A 21,471-nucleotide genomic window follows, 5' to 3' on the forward strand; every position below is an offset into this window, starting at 1 on the left:
CTTATCAGGCTGCGCTGGCCCCTCTCAGTTGAGAATTTGCTGGCTTGGTCCATTTGTTCTCCTGTGTCTCTGCATACTCTTCATGGATGTTCACCAGAAGCTGAAGGGGAAACAGCTCCTACTTCAGCCAGGATGTCTCAGTGAGACATTGCATAACTCAGACCACTGTGACCACACACAGGATACAATCTGAAGGTGGACCTCGCCTGCCAAGGCTTCAGAAAACACTCCCCCCAGGCAGCTGGCCCAAGAACAGCGGGGACCGGAGGATGGCAGGCCTGGAATGGACTGTGTGGCTGCGAGTAAGGGACTGGGGAGGACAGTCAGCCGCCCTGGGGAGAACATGTCCCCCGTTTGAACTCTTTATGAATATTTTTATTTTTGCAAAAGCTTTTTTAAAAAGGTATACTTTGAATAAAACTTCTTTTTAATAGAGAAATGAGACAGCATTATTGTGGTGATTTCACTCTCCTTATCTCATGGGCTATGATGCCTGACTTGGGGTTACAACCATCAGCAGGCTCACTCACTCTGCCGAAAACTGCATCTTTGTAATCTTTGCTGACTTTGAGATTGCCTCATACGTACAAATGCCAAATAATCAGACACTTCTGGGATTTCATGACCTGATCAAGGTCACGAACCTCTCCGCTTCATCTATTGGAAAAATAACAGGAGGGCAACTCATCAAGCTAGACCTGAAGCAAGCAAAAATCATTTGCTTGGCTCAAACATAGTTTTCTATTTGCCCTCTTAGACTTGGAGTTTGCTAAAGCACTGTTAATATTAGTCTTAAACTTGTGAATCTTAAAAAAATAGTCATTCATTTCTAGAAGGCTACAGCTGTAGCCACCCTATTAAAACAAATTCATTCTTGTAGATTTAACATCCCTTCACTGTAACGGGCAACTAGTGTTACTATTGCCTTTTTTCTTATCCAGCTTCTGATCATATAAAACCATTAAACGCACAGCAGATGTAAGTACTGAAGGAATAACCTGCATCCTGCAGGAAACCAGGGCACCTCCCTGGCTCAGGCAAAATAATAATTAGAACTGCAAATGCCCAGTTGCACTAATGAGAAAATTAGTATCAGTCTTAAGTAGTGTACTCTTAAGTTGGCCATCATTAAACATGAAAGAAATTTTAATTATGCAACTAGTATGATTAATAAGTTTTTCTAAAATATGGTGGATGTGTCCAAACTGGCATGGTTCAGTGGGTTGGGCAACGTCCCACAAAGCAAAAGGTTGCCAGTTTGATTCCCAGTCGGGGTACATGTGTGGGTTGTGGACCAGGTCCCTGGTTGGGGGCCTGAAAAGCGGCCGATCCACGTTTCTCTTGAACATTCATGTTTCTGCCCCTCTGTCTCCCTCCCTTCCCCTCTTTCTAAAAATAAATAAGTAAAATCTTTAAAATATTGTGGATACCTCTTCACAATCTGAGAGATGCCTGCGTTCTTTTGTCCAAAAAGTAAACTATGTATGAGTAATCTGTAACCTAACTCGAAGGCAAAACTCTCTGATTCTTGGTGTTTACATTCCAGTAGGAGAGACAGAAAATAAATGATGTAACATGGCAAATCCCTAGTACACTAGAGAGTGCTAAGTGCTAAGAAAAAAATAAAGCAGGGAGATGTAGTAAAAAGAATGAACAGGTAAAGGTTTAGGTAGGGTGGCAGGGAGGGTCTCTCTGAGAGCACAACTTTTAAGCAAACATCAGAAGACTATGAGAAAACTAACCACACAGATATCTGGAGAAAGAGCTTTCCAGGCAGTGGGAATAGCCGGTGCAAAGGCCCTGAGGCCAGTTTGCCCAGCATGTTTGAGAATCGGTGAGAATGTGTGAGAATCAGTGAGGAAGCTAATGTTCCCAGAATAAAGTGAAAGAGGGGAAGTATAATGAGACGTGAAGTCAAAACACAGTGAGGAATGATTCCTACAGGGCCTTGCAATCCAGGGCGGCATCCGGCATTTACTCTGAGTCAGCTGTGACCATCACTGGGAAGTTTCTGAAAGAGGAGTGAGGGACAAGATCTGATTTATATTCAGATCATCATCATCATTTTTACTCTCTTGCAGAAACACTTGAACAGAACAGATGGACCATGTGTTAGTAGAAATGCTTTTGGACACAAGATTTTGTTTTGTACAATGCTTGTTTTTAGACACAAATTTAAAAAAACTCAACCACAGGTAGCCTTAAGCTATGGATGCCATTGACAGCCTCTGGATGTGACCTAGGAATAGGCTCAACCAGTAAAAACTCCTTTCCCATTAGGGGATGAATGATCAGAAAAATATAGGTGAAATGGAAAATAGAAATAGCTTAAGGAATACATTAGAAAATGTTCTATTTTAGAGCATGAAGCAAATCTCCAAAAAAAAAAAAAATCAGCAAACATGAATACTTCAATCTCTAGAGAAGAAATTTGCAATGCAAATGTAAAGTATAATAATAAGGTATCATGTATAACAAAAAATAAAATATTTCCAATTGTCAGTTTGGGTAGAGGTACCAACATTAGAAAACGATAAAAAATAGGGAGACATGTTGGATGGGGACATAAGAACGCTCAGCACGGGGCTGGCCTGGAACACCAGTATTTGTGTCACGCCCCGTGGACACGTTTTAGCCACAGGTTGTAGTATTAAGGTCCCCAAAGCAAAGAGCTTCCATGCCTATCACAGATGCAAGTCTAGGTCTTAATTCTTTCATACAATGTTCATTGGCTTTTACACAAACACAGTTAACCCATCAGCTTATTAATGTATATTCCTAAAAATTGAGTATCCTTTACATACTTACAAAATAATACTTTTCCTATCTTTCCCCTCGATATGTGTTTGCAATCTTTAGATTTTGTGTGTTTGACACATATTAAAACCATGGCATTTACCATGGTGTTCAGGCAAAGGCAGATCTGGCATGTCATCAGTTTTTGAGAAGGACGTCTAGAAAGAGGCCTCGTTGTTTTGTGGTTTTTTTGATATATTTATTGATTATGCTATTACAGTTGTCCCATTTCCACCCCTTCACTCAACTCCATCCTGCCCACCCCCTCCCTCCCACATTCCCCCCCTATAGTTCATGTCCATGGGTCATACTTATAAGTTCTTTGGCTTCTACATTTCCTACACTATTCTTACCCTCCCCCTGTCTATTTTCCACCTATCATTTATGCTATTTATTCTCTGTACCTTTCCCCCCTCTCTCCCCCTCCCAATCCCCTATTGATAACCCTCCATGTGATCTCCATTTCTGTGGTTCTGTTTCTGTTCTAGTTGAGGCCTCGTTTTTTCAGTGAGTACAAATCCCTAAAAAGCCCAAGGACACAACTTAACTCACACACCGGAATTGAAATGACTGCCACACACCACTAGATGGCACTTCATATCAAATACTGCTACAAACCTCTCGCTTTTTGAGAGTCTGTTGAGTAGAGACACCCTACTGCCTACTTAGAACTGCCACTGGGTCCTTTCACAGTAAAGGCCCAATGGTACTGAGAGAGCATCTATTACATGCAAGGTTCTTTCTCTTCTAGGACTATAGGTTCAAAGTCACAGTAGATCATTTGGTCACAATCTAAAAGCTAGTCCACTTTTATAAGAATAATCAGGGGACTTATTAGACCTCAGAAAATGTACATTAATAGCACTTTAAAAAAAAATAATCCTTAGAGTGAAAAGGGAATTTGGATCTCTTAAGGGCAAACTTGTTGTCCTATATTTTTTTGTCTTGTTCTAATTGGCTATTCTATATTCAAAATTTTGGAATAAGCAACAAAAGATTCACAGCATGGGATCTGTAAAATGAAGAATCTACCCAGTGTGGTGATTGCTGGGGGGAGGGGGTAAAAGGAGACTAAAAGGTAATGCCAAAAAGATATATATAATAAAGATTAAATTTAAAAAAATAAAAAGAGGTCTACCATTTGACTCTGAAGCCACTCGATGAGCGTTTCTGCCGTTGAATCTGGGATCTGACATCTCAGGCCTTCCTTCTCATCTGTTTCCATCATCTCTAACAACCCACGCAGGTCTTCCACCAGGTGCAGCGCTCGTAAGCTTCCCATGAATGGGGAGGTGGGGGACTGGCAATCAAAAATCCCATTGGGATATTCCAGGGCTTTAGAACCTAGGTTTAAAAACAAATCAGAGAAAGTAACAGGACTTATATTAGGTAACACACCAAGGCCGAAGGTGGCAAGCAAGCCCAGTCACAGTGAGGAATAACCAACACAAGAACCAAGCAAAAGATAACTCGATCATGTATATCTCTCCAAGGCATAGTTATCGGGCGCAAAAATAAAAACACACAACTGGTGGTAAATCTCAATGGTCCAACAGCTCACTGGCAGGCCACCAACTGGGTGGTACAGTGAGAGTGTGGTGGGCTTCGGTGTAAGGTGTGCCGACAGGAAGGGACAAGAAGGATCAGTCCGGGTGGAGCCAGGCATTACAAAACCCACAAACTTTAGGGACCATAAAGTCTTTAATTTTCCTATCAATAAAGCTGCACATTGAGGTGGACGTTGCATGGCGCAATCTCAAAGGTAAGAGGGCCGGCTCCTAGGTAACTTGCCAGAATTTAATCTCTGAAGAAGTTCAACGAATTACATGTGTACATTTTTTTAAAATAGTATGGCAATTTCTTTTTTGTTTTAATCTTTATTTTTCTCCACCAGAGGAAATGCTTATTGATTTTTAGAGAGAAGGGAAGGAAGGGAGAGAAACATGGATGTGAGAGAGAACATCGATCAGTTGCCTCTCGTACACACCCCAACCAGGAACCAAACCTGCTACTAGGTGTGTGCCCTGATGGGGAATTGAACATGTGACCTTTTGGTTTACAGGATGATGCTTCAACCAACTGAGCCACACTGGCCAGGGCTACATGTGAACATTTGTAGATGAATGTGGGTGTAAGTGTGTATAAACATTTCCCCCATGAACAATAAAATGGCAATACATATCCACCAACGACTGACTCTAAGAAACAAAGTAAATGAACAAGCAGAACAGAAGAAGACATAGACTACGTTTTGAAGGTTGCCAGAGTGGAGGGGGGCTTAGGGGCTGGGTAAAAAAGGTGAAAGGATTAAGTACAGACTGGTAGTTACCTAATAGCCATGGGATGTAAAGTACAGCGTAAGAAATATAGTCAATAATATTCTAATAACTATGTATGGTGCCAGGTGGCTACTAGAATCATCGGGGTATCACTCTGTAAATTGTATAACAGTCTGACCACTATGCTGTACACCTGAAACTAATATAAAATAATATTGAATGTCAACTGTAATTAAGAAATATTTTTTTGAAAGAAAAACTCTGGCCCTGACCAGGTGGCTTGGTTGGTTTGGGGCATCGTCTCATACACCAAAAGGATGTAGGTTTGATCCCTGGTCAAGGCACATGCATAGGTTACAGGTTCAATCCCAGGTCAGGAGGCAATGAATCAATGTTTCTCTCTCACATGGAGGTTTTTTCTCTCTGTCCCCGCTTTCTCTCTCTCTAAAAATCAACAGGCATGTCCCCAGGTGAGAATCTAAAATATATATATTCTGGAAGAAAATGGAAAAGAGGGTCAAAAGTAACACCAGGGGCAACCTAAAGGTATCGGAGAAAGCCAATAAATGAAAATAAGAAAGTGGAAAGGTAAGAGGACAATTGTATGAAAAAAGCCAAGGCAGCAGAATAAATGGCCCAATTCCATCTCGTAGAGGACGCAGATTACCTGCTATAATACCATCCATCTGCTCCAGCGCCGCAGCCAGCATGTCACTGGCATCACTCATCATTTTGTTATTTGTCAAGGCAAATTCCAACCTAGATCTGAAAAAATAATGATGTTATCGCTGCATCCTTTAAATGACACACGCTTCCTGGCAGGTTTGATAATTCAACATCAGATTACGACTCCACCTAGCAGGCAAATATGGAGAACTACTGAAGTAGGAGGGCTGAATTAACTGAATCATTTTACAAGCTGGAGCCAACCATCACTCACTGTACAGCAAGACGGCATGCTGTACCTGTGTCAGTTAACACGACAAGTAAGGCTCAGTTCTTGCACTCCGGGTGTTTAAAATCCAGGAGAATGCTTCCCACGCTGCACTCTGTGGAGCTCCAGGCCTCCAGGAAGAGCATCAGGGACGGCTGTGGAACCCTGCGCAGGGCCCTGAGGAACGCTGGGTACACGAGACCTTTCTGCCGGCACCAGCCCCACCCAATATCTACTCTCTCAACTTTGCCTTTTCTCTGTGTAAGGATTACCATAAGACTTATCTAAGAGAATGGGTATCACTGTGTGTGTATATATGAGGTCTGTCCAGAAAAAGTCCAGCCATTGTTAATATAATGAGAATGGTTTGCGTGACATCAGTGTAACCTGGCAGCCAAGGAGACTGGACTGGAATGTGCATGCGTGAACAATGACGACTTCACTGTACTAGTCAGTGGGGGTGGCAGACGCATTGACTGAGCATGTGTACTGTGTGGCTGCAGCATTCGAAATGACTGAGTGAGTACAACGATGAATGTACATCATTTTTTGCATTAAGCTTGAATGTTCCTCTGTGGAAACTATTCGGATGATTCAGAAGGCCGCAGCTATGGGCAACTGGAGATTGGCAGCTTCATCTCTACAACACACCCACTTATGCATCGCGTCTCGTGCAGAGTTTTTTGGGGAAACATCAGGTCACCCAGGTGACACAGGCCCCTACAGCCCAGATTTGGCACCATGTAACTTCTGGCTTTTCCCAAAACTAAAATTACCTTTGAAAGGAAAGAGATTTCAGACTGTTGATGACATTCAGGAAAATACAATGGGGAAGCTGATGGCAATTGGGAGAACTGTGTGAGTTCCCAACATGCCTACTTTGAAGGGGACTGAGGTGTCACTGTCCTGTGTACAATCTTTCTTGTTTCTTGTATCTTCCTCAATAAATGTCTCTATTTTTCATATTACATGGCTGGATCCCTGCTGGTATACTGAACACACACAAATCTACTGCTATTTTTCAATGTAACAATAGCTACCATGTATTCAGTGCCCACAGTGTTCCCCGCACATTTAGTGAAACGATCCATAATCCTTAATCATGACAACAACCCTATAAAGTGGATAAATTCATCTCCATTTTATAAATGACATCAAGATGTTCGTTGATTTTTTGCAAAGAAACATAGCAAGTAAATGTACCAAGATCTGATCGTTTTATGCTGAAATTGTCATAATCTACTTACTCTTTTACCCATTTAAAAAAATACATTGAATTTACCCTTATAAGATATTTGATCATAGAAGGAAAAAGTCAAGTTATGTGGTTTTCAATATAATTAATGCATTTCCAGTACTAGACTACGTACCCAGATAAATTCTCCCAAGAGGCCTAAGTAAGGCCCCTGCTACTTTGCAGACCCTGTGGTGTGACAAATGCCGGGAAATACAGGGTGTGCTGCTGGACAGACACCTTTGCCCTTTGTTTCCAAGCAGCCAGATCTCACCACTTTACTTTTACAAACATATTTACAGTTCTGATAAACAGCGTCTTGGATCAGTTCTTTATGTACATTCGTTTTAATTATATACCATTTAATCATTGTGAAATATTACTTTGAGTTTATAGTTCTTACAGATTTCATCTAAGAATGTCCCAGAACTTGACTCACTTCCGGAGGTATAAAATTCCACTCCCATGTTATCTGGAGATACGTGCATTTACAGTTACCCAGAAATCAGGGGGTTAACAAGCCAGGTTAGACTGCTTGCACATTGAGCTGCTCCAGAGAAGTGGGGCATAAATTTAATAATCATACTTCAGGCTAGAAAACTTAAAATGTGAAAATTGAGAACATAAAGGATTAGGCCGAACAGCATACAGCCCTTTACTTTCATATAATTAAGTAGCTTGCATTCCCTTTCATTTTAAAAGCTGCACTTCAAAGAGCTCAAGATACCGTGAGGGACACACGTCAGGCCCAGCAATGAACATGGGAAATGCTAATAAAACGAAGTAATGCTTACTTTGAAAAAACTCTCAGTGCCTCACTAGACCAGAGGAACAAATACTCCTCTCTGTTAGAGACTATATCTTGTGTAGAGCATGAACACTTCCAGGGATGACAGGCTGTTATCTACGTCTTCTCTGTTCTGTTCTGAGCCTTTCAAATGCTGTGGCATGAAGGTACGAGAATCCAGGCCATGCGTTTCAAAGTAATGAAGAACCAATTTTTTAAAAAATTCCCAATTCTTCAAGACCATTTTTTGGTTGAATGTCATAAAACTATGATGACAGTGTTTCACTGTTATAAAAGCTTATAAATGCTTACTCTTGATCTCTACACTAACATCCTGCATGTAACACTAAGGAGAGGAGATACAGTAAAAACAATAAATATGTATCTAACATGGAAAAGGCGGTAGGTGCTAAGGGCTAAAAATGGAGCAGGATAAGGGGGTCAAGAGTTTGGAGGGGTTTGCAAACTAAAAGGGTGGCCACAGAGAATGACAGATTCAAAGGTCAAAGATCTCTTTAATAAGTTAAAAGTACTTAAGTATCAGTGGTCAAGTTCTGTGATATTCCAAATATAGAAATCAATAGAAAATGAGAGGGGCAATAGCATTAACAGACCTATAACAGTTTTAACCAATAAAAATACAAAGAGATGCTTAATATATCAAGGAATATAAGACAATGTGATACCCTTTTATATCTTGTCAGTTGGCAAAAAAAAATCTCACACTATCAAGCATGGGAGAGGATTGGATTCGTAGACTCTCTTCTAGAATGGTGGTGGGATGTAAAATGGGCTAAAATTAAACATTCACATTCATTTTCAATATATCAATATTTACTCCAAGGTATATAACCATGAGCAATACACAAATATTCACAGTAGGACTCTTTACAAGGACAAAAATGTAGAAACAGCCCAAATGTCCAGCAACGTGAGAAGAGATGAAGAAACTGGTACCCTTGCACAATGGGACTACATTCAATTGTCAAAACTAAAGTAACATATGTATAGTATGGACAAACCTATGCAATATAATGGCAAATAAAAAAGTCTCTGATAAATTCAGCAAGACGTTTATAAAGTTAAAAATAATTAAATATATGTATGAAACACATATAGACTCAATATAAGTACACACAAAGAAGAAAGGGAATAATGAGATGAAAGTCAAGATGATGGCGACCTCAAGCCAGGGACATAGGGGAACAGATCGAAGACAAGACACGCAGTTACTGTCAAGTTTTTGAGTTAGATAATAGATTCGAAAGTAGTTACTATAGTATTAAAAATGACAAAGTGGGAATTCTACTTCTGACACTGGTGGAATAGATTTTAATGAACAAACTGTCCCACAAATAGCAATACAAAACACTGAGTAAAATATAAAAACAATTTTGAAAAAATTAGCCACCAAAAGCAGGTAGACACTGGAGGCAATTCGGCTTTGGGACGCACATTTACACATCTTTCCACCTGTGGGCACTTCTTAGACCGCGTGGCGCAGAGCGCAGTGGCTAGGACTCATGAAGAAAGTCATAATCTTATTGGTTCAAAGGACGGAGGGGTGAAGTTCCTACATTCCATACAAAGATGTGGAATGCTAATGCATGGTACACTGTGCTAAGTTGACAACACACAGGGTCCGGCAGAGTAAGGCCTGCTTGAGTGTGGTGGGTAGGGTGTGTGAGTGTCTCACATGAGATGGACAGCAATTTGAACATTTCACCTAAAATGTCACATGGTGTGCTGGAGTGTGATATTGTTATGTTACAGAATCACATGCTTATGATTTTGTAATAAATAAAAGATTTTATAACAAAAGAGGGACGTTATTTGTGCCAGGCTCTGTATAATGTAAACCATGAAAACTATGAAATAAAGGGATATAAGTAAAAAGCCAAATAGGTTGATAAAAGAGAATACTAATAAAATCCTAAACTAATTCAACAGAAGGTGATAAAGGTGGAACCATGGACAGATGGGAGAAAAAGAAATCAAATGGCAAGATGGCAGACTTCATTTCAACCATATATCCATATATCCATACAAGGGAAACTTTTTCAGCCCAAATTAGTGAACCTTAATGGAGACTACGGACTTTGGCTGACAATGATGTGGCGACCTGGTACGACACAGCTCTGGGCTGTGTGGGATGATGGGGAGGCTGTCATTAAGAGGAAGGGCCATGTGGGAACTCTGCGCTTGCCATTCAGTTTTCCTGTGAACCTAAAATTGCTCTAAAAAAGTAGGGGGGTGGGGGGGGGGTTCTGATACATCAACATGAGTAAAACTTGAAAATATTTAGTGAAAGAAGCCAGTTACAAAATACCATATTACAAGGGGGGACCCCAGAAAAACTCCAGAATTTACTTAAAAATGTGTATTTATCCTTACATGTTTAAACTTCAGTAACCTTCAAAGTACTCTCCATTTCAAGGTTTTACCACTGCTCTAACCAGTTCTTAAACTTGTCGATTTTGATGCCTTTTAGTGCTTCCGCTGTTTTTTGCTTTCCCTCTTCCATATCAGCAAAACATTTCCCTTTGAGGACTTTTTTCATCCAGTGAAACAAACAAATAAAAAAAGTCACTCAGGGCAAGAGCGGGTGAATAGGGAGGGTGGGGCACGGGGGTCATGTTGTTTTTTGGTCAAAAACTGCTGAACACTCAGCACAGTGTGGGCAGGTGTGCTCATAAATCACCCATCATGAAATGAGTAAATGCATTGAAAGATTCTTCAAAAAAAATTCACTGAAGCCAAACACAGCCTCTGACAACACCACCAGCTGCTACACATGGGTTCTTAGAACACTTGCCTACCAGGGGAAGCCTGTACTACAAGAGGCCCGCCCTCCAGAAGATAATTCTAGCTGTTTTGGGGTCCCCCCTAATACATGATTCCGTTTCTATGAAATACCCAGAACAAGGGAATCTACAAAGACAGGAAACAAACCACTGGGTTCCCAGGGCTGGTGTTGGGGAGGGTGCTGCGGGAAGTAAGTGGGTGATAGCTAAAGCACACAGATTTCTTTTTAGCATGGTGAAAACATTCTAAAATTGACAGTGGTGTTGGATGCACATATCTGTGAATATACTAAAACCACTGAATTGTACACTTTATTATTTTTTTAAAGATTTTATTCATTAATTTTTTTAGAGAGAGGGGAAGGGAAGGAGAAAGGAGGGAGAGAAACATCAGTGTGTGGTTGCCTCTCATGTGCCCCCAACTGGGGACCTGGCCCACAACCCAGGCACATGCACCAACTGGGAATCGAACTGGCCACCCTTTGGTTCACAGGCCTGTGCTAAATCCGCTGAGCTACATCAGCCAGGGCTGAATTGTACACTTTAATTGGGTGAATTGTATTATATATGAAATACATCTCAATAAAGCTGTTATAAAACATCACATAAATAATTAGTTTAAATGTAAATGGAATAAACACTATTGAAAATCAGACTGGGGTTAAATAAAAAGAGTTAACTATATGCTGTTAATACAGAAATACACAGTGAATGAATTAAAAATAAGGTACTATGCATATAGTAAGCCTAGGAAAGCAGAATTGGCTATATTAACATAAGAAAAATGGCTCCCAATCCAGAAGTATTACTGGAAACAGAGATATTTTATAATCATAAGAGTCAATTCACCAGGCAGTCATAACAAATACAACTTTTTTTTTTTTTTTGCATCTAATAGTGAGCTTCCAAATACTTGAGGCAAAAAAGAAAAAGAAAAGAAAAAGCCCCACACAATTAAGGGAGAATTATACAAATTACGTCAACTTACATTTAATATAATTGTCAATATGATTAGATTTAAGTCTACTCTCCTGCTATTTTCCTTTTGTCTGTCTCATCTGTCATTTTTTCCTCCTTTTCAACCTTCTGCAGTGGTAGAAAAGGTAGGAAAAAAATCCAATAATAATATAGAAGATTTGCAGTCAAATGCTCTACCACTGAGCTATACCCCCGTCGTAATAATATAGGAGATTTGAACACCATCAACCATCTTGACCTAATTCACTTTGTAGAACAAAACACTCAAATACAGACTCTGCATTATTTTCAAGTCTGCATGTTATGTTCACCACGACAGGCCATGTGTGCAAGGGCACAAAATAAGTCTCGATAAATTCCAAACGGGCTTTAAAGGACCGCACAGAAGAGTAAAACACAAACCTGAAGTGGTGAAGTACTAATACTAAGAACAGAATTTCCATATGTATTAAAATTCTGACTTGCCAATGGCTTGAGATATTTTAGAGGCAGCCTAATTGAGCGAACATCTGTGTTGATCAAGCTATGCCAACTGTCATGGCTGGGTCAAAGTATTTTCAAAAATAGAAAGGCTAAAATAAAAAGGCTCCAGAAAATCCCATGCTCTCAAAAAGACTTTTCTATATCCCCAAAAACATTTCTGAGAGGATTCCCTTGGGCGTTCTCACATACTTCATGTGATGGAATGTTACTCCAATACAATGAACTCTTACTCCACAACAACAAAAAAGACGGAACTGCTGATACATGCAACGTCATGTTGAGCGAAAAAGACAGACATGAATGACTGTGTATTGTATGATTCCTTCTGCATGACACTTAAGAACAGGCAATCTCTGGTGATCTAGAGTAGAATTATAGTTGTAAAAAGTGGCAAATGATTAAAGGAGATACTGGGGAACTTCCGGTGCAGTATGTCGATTGAGGTGTTGGTTACACAGGTTTATAAATTTGTCAAAGCTCACACACTATACATTTGAGGTGTGTGCGTTTCACTGTATGTAAATTTCATCTCAAATTTTAATAAGTAGGAATGCAGATGATTGTTAGAAATTTAAAATTACATTGTAAAAAATGAACTAAATAAGTGCATGAATTAAGATAACGAGGAAGTCCATGGACTTACAGTGATAACACGTCACAGACCAAGGATAATGAATAATCCAACTGCAGATCTGAGGTCCAAAATAAAAGACCTCCAGGTGCCTTTGTTGTAATTTTTTGGTTACCCAGAAACCTGCTGATTACAACTTGATCTTTTGGGTGGACAAAACCATTTAGAAAATTAAAACTTCAACATCCAATGATAACAGCAAATTGATTTCTGAATTCTAAATGACTAATATATACTTATTTGAATGACCTGCTGAAGGAAAAGGAACCAGGAAATACAACTACCACAACAAAGGAATTGGGTTTGGATTTAAGGTCATAGTTCAAACCGTAGACACCCCTTGCTTGTCCTGTGATGTAAACAGAGAAGACGAACTCTGTTTGCAGGAGTCCTAGATCTAGTGATTTCCCATTCCAATGGCTTAAAAAAAATAAGTTTGGGAAAGTGTTAGAAAAGCAATCTCCTGGGAATAATATTTATATATTAAAGTATGGAACAAAAAATACTCAACAGAAGCAAGTTTTGGGTATATTTCAAGCTTGGTCAGGACCCATTTAGAGCAGATTTGAATGGGGTAAAATATAAGGGAAAGTTCCAGCAATGGGTGTGGTGGCTAAAGGTTTGGCCAAAAACCACACTTTTTTACAAAGGTTGCTGACTAACGGATGTTTTAGGTCAGGCTAGCTGCCCAGTCTCTCTGTGAAGAAAGAAAGAAAGAAAGAAAGGCTCTAAGAAAATTACAACGTTTGGTGAGAACGACATTTGTCCTAGCTTCCTCAGCTTTCCTTAGGTAAAATGTTCAGGTTTGAAAGAGAACTTCTAATTCCATGCCAGAAACAGATACAGTTCACTGAGACGAAGAGACAAAGGAAGAAATCCTTCATGGAAAGAGCGAATGTTTATGTACATTCCACTAGGCTGGTGAAGCGCCGTATTATTATGTGGTCATTAGAAAAACAACATATTGTATTTCCATGTAAATTACCTGCAGATTTCTCACCAATATTTCCCCACAGATGCTCACTTGGGGTGTTAATCAATCACACAATTATTTCCTATGTATGCAGCAATACAATCAGAGGAAAGATAAAATATCTTAAAACCGGAGACCTACAGGGAGTAGGAAGGACTATCAGTGGTCTTCACGCTGTGGTTCCTGGACCAGCAGCATCACCTGGGAGTTAGTCAGAATGTAAGTCCTTGGGCCCCACCAACTTGGGTTTTCACAAGCTCTCCCTGGCATTCTCATGCACACTCCAGCACAGTACTGAAGAGGCCCGTGGTCTTTCCTCTTGGGACAACCAGCCCCACCCAGATGAGGCTAGAACTGGCTACCAAGGTAAACAAGGGCAGAGCTCCTCTCCCCAGTCCCGGCTTCTCCCTTTTGATCCAAAAATAACAGCTCTGAAGAAGCAATTATGTTTTAGCCTGAAAAATCTCTCCCTTTAAACTTCAACTGCTAGGTCTTCACGTCTGCAAGGTGTTAAGATTCTTAAGCAATCCTCCTTGCTTTCTGGTTCTCTGCAGCATATCTGTCATCACATACTTGCTCCTCCCCACTGTGTTAGTCCAAATCCTGTTCACCTTCAGTCTGCTCTGACATCCCGATAAAATCAATGCAGAATCATGTGAAAAGGAAAACATGGTAAGAAGTGAAGATCAAGGGGCAGGGCAAGTATGGAAAACAGAAAAGGTTGGGGACACTAGCAGTAGGGGTGATATCTAATATTATAACACATTCAAAAATTTGTCAAACTGTAAAATAAGTAAAATAGTGATGATATGACTGGAAATTTGAACACTATATGTGATGATATTAAGGAATTATTTTAATTTCTAAGTTATATAGTTTTTTTAAGATCTCTATATTTTAGAGGTGATTAGAAAAATATTCATGGAGCTCCAGTGGCACAATTGGCTAGCATGCGGTACTTATACAGAAAAATATTCATGAAATAATACAATGGCTAGAATTTGCTTTAAAATAACAAAGGAGAGAGGAGTACGGAAAAGATATAGATAAAACGCCATTTGATAATTGTTGAAGTTGAGTGATAAGTACATGGAGTAACATTATCCTATCTACGTTTTCATATATTTGAGATTTTCCATAATAAAATATTTTATTTTTTAATTCATATCCTTGACAATAGGATTTTCAAACTCCTGGACCATGATATGTCTTAAATATCTTATTTTTTCTATCAAAACTTCAAGCATCCCAAGGGCTCACCAAGTATTTACAAACCAAATAAGATAACACTTATTCTAACCACCTGCATAAACACAAACACACTGAGAAAATGGAACAGTCTCTCACAGGGGACTGTGAGGCACAGCATAAAGAAGGGAGTCTAAATGACTGCAAATCAGTAAACAGTGTGTCTCTTGCTCACTAAAATAAAGAGCAACAAAAATGATGGGGCAAAGCTGGTAAGTATTTAAATAAATGAAGCAGCAAGGGAAAACAGAGCAAGATAAATGACATGAGCTTTTCATCTCTACGCTATTCATATTCAGGAATGATAACCAGAAAGGAGTTGATAAAAAGGTTCATACAATAAGCCAAGATCCTTCACTTCTCAAGGAGGAGGCTGTGGATGCTATCTGAAAAACTGACATGAATTAGCTATCAGTAAATTTGAAGATCTTGTGATAAATCAAAAGAAGGTCCCATTTCTCCCTATCTACTATTATTGGTACTTTGCATGAAGAAGATTTGAATTTGCCCAAGGTAAGTCAGGAAGGGAGATTTGAGTCCAAAACCCACGTTGTTCCCCAACGTGCTTCTCACTGATTTGGTAGGGAGGTGTCACACAGCCCGTTTGCCCTGACCAGGCTCACGGACCTCCGAGAGGGCCTTACTGTGACAGTATTGTCTCCTTGACCAAGCTGTGAGCTCCTTGAATGCAGAGGCTGTTTCTGATCTGTGCACCCCCCGTTCCTCATGTGGTGGACTTAAAAGGCCTGCGCTGAGGTGCTGCGTTCCAGGGGCTCCTCAAACACCCACGCTTTTGTGTCGTAACTATTCCGGCCCTTGTATTCCCTGGTTTGGCTTCAGCATGTGACCTTCTTCTCAACTGCAGAAGTTAGAAACCTATCACCCCACCTTAACTTTTAAGATAAACTTGATCATTGCTATCTTGCTCACTAAATCTGCATGTTACAAGACGATTTTTGGTACTCTCCAAGATGTAGGTGAACCCAATTCGCTGGGCTACTTTGGCATGATGTTATTCCTAAGGGTTTGCAAACTTAGTTCCCAATACGACAGGGGAGTACCAGGGGCCATCAGCAGGTTATAACTTCTAATTTTTCAAACTCACTGGAACCCTAAGCCCCACCCATCTCTTCTTTGTAGCTCTTAAAAAATCTGTAGACTCACGTGGCTCCTACTATCCTCCCCAAGCCTACCAACCTGGCCTTAGCTGGCTAAGAGGTGAGCAGGTCTGGGATGTGGGACCCGGACCTGCGCCCTACAGAAGGCAGGGCTGTGGAACAGCCAGCTAGCTAAGGCCATGGAGAGGAGAGAAAGGACAGCAAGTGGCCCATATACAAGCACCCTGTAAAGGAGTGTTTTATAAATTGTGGGTCATGACCCCTAAGGTTAGACGGAAGTGAAGTAAATTTAGTAGATTGCAATCAACATTTATTTACTAAAATAGAAAACATCAGAATGTCTAACAAAACTAAAAGTTAAGTACTATGCTGTGAAACTTTTGATTCAGTTAAACAAATACATCTGCATGCAGTAAACATCGAAGGCCTGCCATGTGCCCGGGATTAGAGAGAGAACAGTGAAAATGACAAGCGAAAACAGAAAACTACCGCTGTCTTCAGGAAGCTGACATTCCGGGTGTTTCAGAGGGGGTGTGTTTATGTCGGCATGGGCATGTATGCACTGCGTCGTAGCATATAATAAAGCACATCTGACACTGGGTCAGAAACATTTGAGGAAGGCTGCTCTGAAGTCACGCTATTGAGATGTGACCTGTGAACTGGTGTTGGCCCACCAGCTTACTGGTCTGCTATGTGATGAGTACAGAAATTGAGGATAAGTATTCAGAAAATTTTATAGCAATCTGATCTTCCTGTGAGACCCCATTATGTGACAATTTTCTATCCCAACCAATTTTTTAAAATTGAGTTTTACAGAAAGAAATCAATCTATGATGGACTGAAAAAGCAAAAGTGGTCCTTCATCAGAGATGGCTGGAGAAGCACGGCCCTGGAGGATTCACTGCACATGCTCCGTGGGGGTAAGTGAGTGCGCAAGCACTTTGACTGGCAACTGCAGCCACGGACCATGGACCACAGAGAGAGAGAGAGAAGGGGCAACACAGGGAGTGAGAGAAGCCCAGGACTGGAGAACACGTTTCAGATTTGTTCTCTCTCCACACATGTCAAATGATACAAAAATGATTAAATATCAAATAGAAAACTGTTAGCACTGACACTGATGATATATGGTTAAATTCAGAAGTGAAACAAAAAACATTTTTGGTTGTACAAAATTAACAACGGCAGTCATATACTTAACTACTTGTATGTCTAATGATACAATACATCAGAGCAGCAAAACAGTATAATTTCTGATCCATTTTGTTTCAATTACAGCCATGACGGCTCCATATTTTGTACTAAATTTTCAGCTTGTCTTTCATACAACATGGCCCAAAACATACGATATTTAAAAATGGAAGAACCTTGCCAGCATACCAAATTGATTGAGTAGAGTGATAAAAACTATGGACTAGGGAAGAGTTTTGTGGAGGAATAAGACTTTGTAATAAGTTTTAAAACTAAACTGTTTGTCTAGCGGGTAATTTCTGTTGGTTTCTCTTTTAATTAAGTGTTAGTTACACTCTTGGCTGTATCTAGAAGTGGAATGTCAACATATTTTTCTTTTATGGATACATGCTTCTGGCCATAATCAGCAGTACAGATATGTTTTCAGCTGTTGGGAAAAAAAAATCAAACCACAGCCATGAAATTATCTACTTGAAAGAACAAAATATATTCTTAATATTGCTATTTACTATAAAATATTAAAAGACATACAGACATTCTATACAATTAATGAGTACTGACCCAAGTAATAATGGGTAATATAATGCTTTTCAAGTCATTTATATTTCAGTTTTAAATGACTGGGAATGTGCTTAAGAGAAGGGTAGCGAGAGCCAGGAAAGCAAGGCCAAGCACTATTTCCCAACCCAGGCGGAGGCAAACAACAGCCCATAAGCCAAATCTGGCTCACTGTCTGTTTTTGTAAATAAAGTTGCATTAGAAGAGAGCCACACTCACTCGCTGTGTGTCATCCGTGGCTGCTTTCACGCTACAATAGCAGATTTGAGTAGTTACAACCCTCAAAGCCCAAAGTGTTTCCTATCTGGCCCTTTGCAGAAAAAGTTTACCAACCCCTGCCCCAACCTTCCCACGGCCTCCTGCAGTACACAGACCCCTCTCCTAGTCGCTCCTTCGCCTGCTGGTTAAACAAGATTTCTTGAGTATCTATTATATACCAGACTCTACTCTAAGTGATGAGGGTATCACAGTAAAGAAAAAAGAAAGAAAATGGAAAAGTAAAAGAAAAGTTGTTGCTCTAATGTCAAGAGACCATAAATAAACATGTAAATTTAAATGTACAGGAGATGAGATGGTAATCAATAATACGGGAAAACAGATCGAGGAAGGAGGATAAAGATACATTGGCTGACTATGTACCAGGCTAAGTGCTTTTCATGTATTAATTCATGCAGTCCTCACAATAGCCCTGTTGACACAATACCTACTCCTATTTTATAGGTGATAAAACCAAGGCATAGAAAGGACACCCAAATCATACAGCTGGAAAATGGATTTGAAGCCAGACAGTCAGACTCCGGAGCCCATGCTCTTAATTATACATTGTGCTGGCTCTTTGCACAGAAAGGAAATGGCAGGGAGTTACCATTTTAATAAGATAATCAGGGAGGGCCCCGCAGGTAAGTGACATTGAGCAAAGCCCTGAAAGAGGTGAGAGAAAAAGTCCTGTGAACATACAGGAAGAGCTTCCAGGTAGAAACAACAGCCAGTACAAAGGCCGGGGGAGGGGGGTGCGGGGGAGGGAGAGCTTCATGTTTTTATTTAGGAGAAGGGGAGAATTTACACAGAGTGAAATGCACAGGTCTTAACTGTAGAGTTTGATGAGTTCTGATGAATGCACACACCCATGTAGCACATTATCAACATTCCTATCACCTTGTGTATATTTTGACAGAAAAGCTAACAGAATCTGATACATTGTTTGGGAAAAAGCAATGACTCAAGGGCTGTTGGCTACTCCATAGAAAAATGGAGTGGCCACTTACAAAAGGCAACTGCCTGCTCACTCCCAGCACGAAGCATAACAAGTACTTCCCATCCACCAAAGGAAGGAAGCAAGAAGATCTATAAACCTTTCATTCAGAGAGAGTCATCACCTGCCATCCTTTACAGTAAAGCCGAATGAAACACCTGGTGCGGTAGGTGAAAGCTGTATGCCAGGGCAGAACAGCCAAGCAAAGCCCATGACCCCAGACAGCATTAAGCACTCCCAGTGCACTCTTCATTCAAAAAAAAAAAAACAAAAAAAACCCCCCAGAAAACAAACAAAAAAACTCTATTACCAGTACATTTAATGTACTAATTCATTGTAGCTGCCAGCTTGGTGGAACTATTGCTCATCTCTACTAGATACTATACGGGGCTGGGGAAAAGGTGTGTCTCTGGAAGGCGGGCTCACTTAACTCGGGTCCATGGAGTGTTGTCTCTATCCGACTGGGCTTTTAAAGAATGAAGGTCCCACTTTTAATAACAGAACATGGTGCTTAGTAAGGGTCTGATGAATAAATGAATAAGCACCAACAAAATGATCCATTAATCACCACCAAACGCGCAATACAGCCTATGAAACAATGGCACATTAATGGGCTCTTTCAGGTCGTAGATCATCAACCTTGATTTCGTTTTCACTTTAACAGAAGTCCTGATATCCTACATTTAGGAGGGGGAATGAGGGAGGCGGACGAAAAGCAGAGTGTAAATGCGTTGAGCTGTTTGGACACCAATCTGAAAGCTTGCTGTTACTACAGCTCCATGTGGGACGACAAGGGCAGGGCTACCAATGACCGATATAACCAGGGTTTCCCAGGCTTTCTTATATCTGGTAGGACCAGGGCTTCAAAACAGCACGGACAAATTTATTCATAAATATACTCCATCTTTATCATCCACCCACTACGTGCCAGAAGCTGCTCCAGGCACTGAGGAGTTTCCATTCCAGGGAGCACCCCCAGTTTCTGCGTTTGTTTTCCCACATAGTCCATCTCACAGACCTGACCAAGCGAGCCTGCCTGCCAGAGACCCCCTTTCTCCTAGCCAAGTACAGCATCTGTCTTATTTTCAAGGGGCAACCTCAAAGCTGGACATTCTAAGTGACTGAGGTACACATTCCACTTAACCTGGTGCTTACTTGAGCTTAAAAACAGGCAAGGGAACAATATACTTGCTTTTTACATTTTTGCTGTTTACATCATGTGAGCATGTATTGAATATCTGTGAATTATCGTAATCTCAGGATGCCTCAAGTCCTGCCTTCTGTTAAAAAGTAACACAGCATTTTAAATGTATTTTCCCTTAGGAAACTCCTTGCTGTGTCTGGATGTAGCTGTACCACGTACTGCTACAGAAAGCAGGGTTGGCTCCCCTTCCAGTGCCCGACATCTCTTGACCGGGCACTTGACGTTACTCAGCAATCCTTTCATTCATCCTTAGTTCCCTCCCTAGCACATTCCTCATCATGGCGGTCTCTAAAAACTCCCATAAACCTTCCCCTAATCTATTCCTGAGGACCCTTCGTCTCGGTGGGTTAGTCCCTAGCCGACCACACAGAGAGGCCTGGGGAACTCTCCCCTATCTAAAATTTCTGTGCACACTCACTTGCCTATTCCCAGCTCACAAGCCTTCTGTCGGAGAAAATGCTCCACACTTATTCTTGATTTCATCCCAACCTTTTAAACAATTACCCCCTCATTCTTCCATTCCTCAGTTTCCTTCTGTTCAATCAGTAAAATGTTGAAAATCTTCTGCTCCTAAAATTCCCAGCCAAAAAACCCCCCAAAATCTTTCCAAAACCTCCCAAATCCTTCTTTCCACCCTTCACAAGTTACAGATCTAGCTTAGACTCTTCACAATTTGAAACGAGTGGCCTCCATGTGCTGTTTCACCTGACCCCTACTGCAATTTGGAATTTCCCATCACCAAGAATGTCATCAACACGTGAAGAGGTCACATGGCTGCAAACTGGCAGAGGAGGGGTTCAAACAAAACATAACTACAGTAACACCCTAAGTGTTCATCAATGGGGTTTTCAGGATGGACCTATGGAATTGAACTCAGGATATTTTGCAAAATATTATTAAAAATTAGATTGAAACAATTCCTCTAGGCAACAAAAACAAACAAGTAGAACTACATAAAAAAGAAAAAAGCTTTTGCAAAGCAGAGGACACCATCAACAAAA

The 21,471-nt window shown here is 40.5% G+C and overlaps 1 protein-coding gene across 8 annotated transcripts in view; it reads right to left on the reverse strand.

The window, feature by feature from the left end:
• The window catches only part of PPFIBP1 (PPFIA binding protein 1), a 153,423-nt gene that overhangs the window by 46,937 nt on the left and 85,015 nt on the right, over positions 1 to 21,471 (reverse strand). For all 8 annotated transcript variants that reach the window (XM_053921700.1, XM_053921698.1, XM_053921697.1 and 5 more), the window contains exons 3-4: positions 5,743 to 5,840; positions 3,935 to 4,140 (exon numbers count right to left, since the gene is read on the reverse strand). In XM_053921700.1, the coding sequence (XP_053777675.1) occupies positions 3,935 to 4,140; positions 5,743 to 5,806 (270 nt within the window). In that variant the 5' untranslated portion in view covers positions 5,807 to 5,840. The remainder of the gene's footprint in view (positions 1 to 3,934; positions 4,141 to 5,742; positions 5,841 to 21,471) is intronic.

Source organism: Desmodus rotundus, chromosome 3, assembly GCF_022682495.2.
Source record: "Desmodus rotundus isolate HL8 chromosome 3, HLdesRot8A.1, whole genome shotgun sequence".
Classification (NCBI taxonomy): Eukaryota; Metazoa; Chordata; class Mammalia; order Chiroptera; family Phyllostomidae; genus Desmodus; species Desmodus rotundus.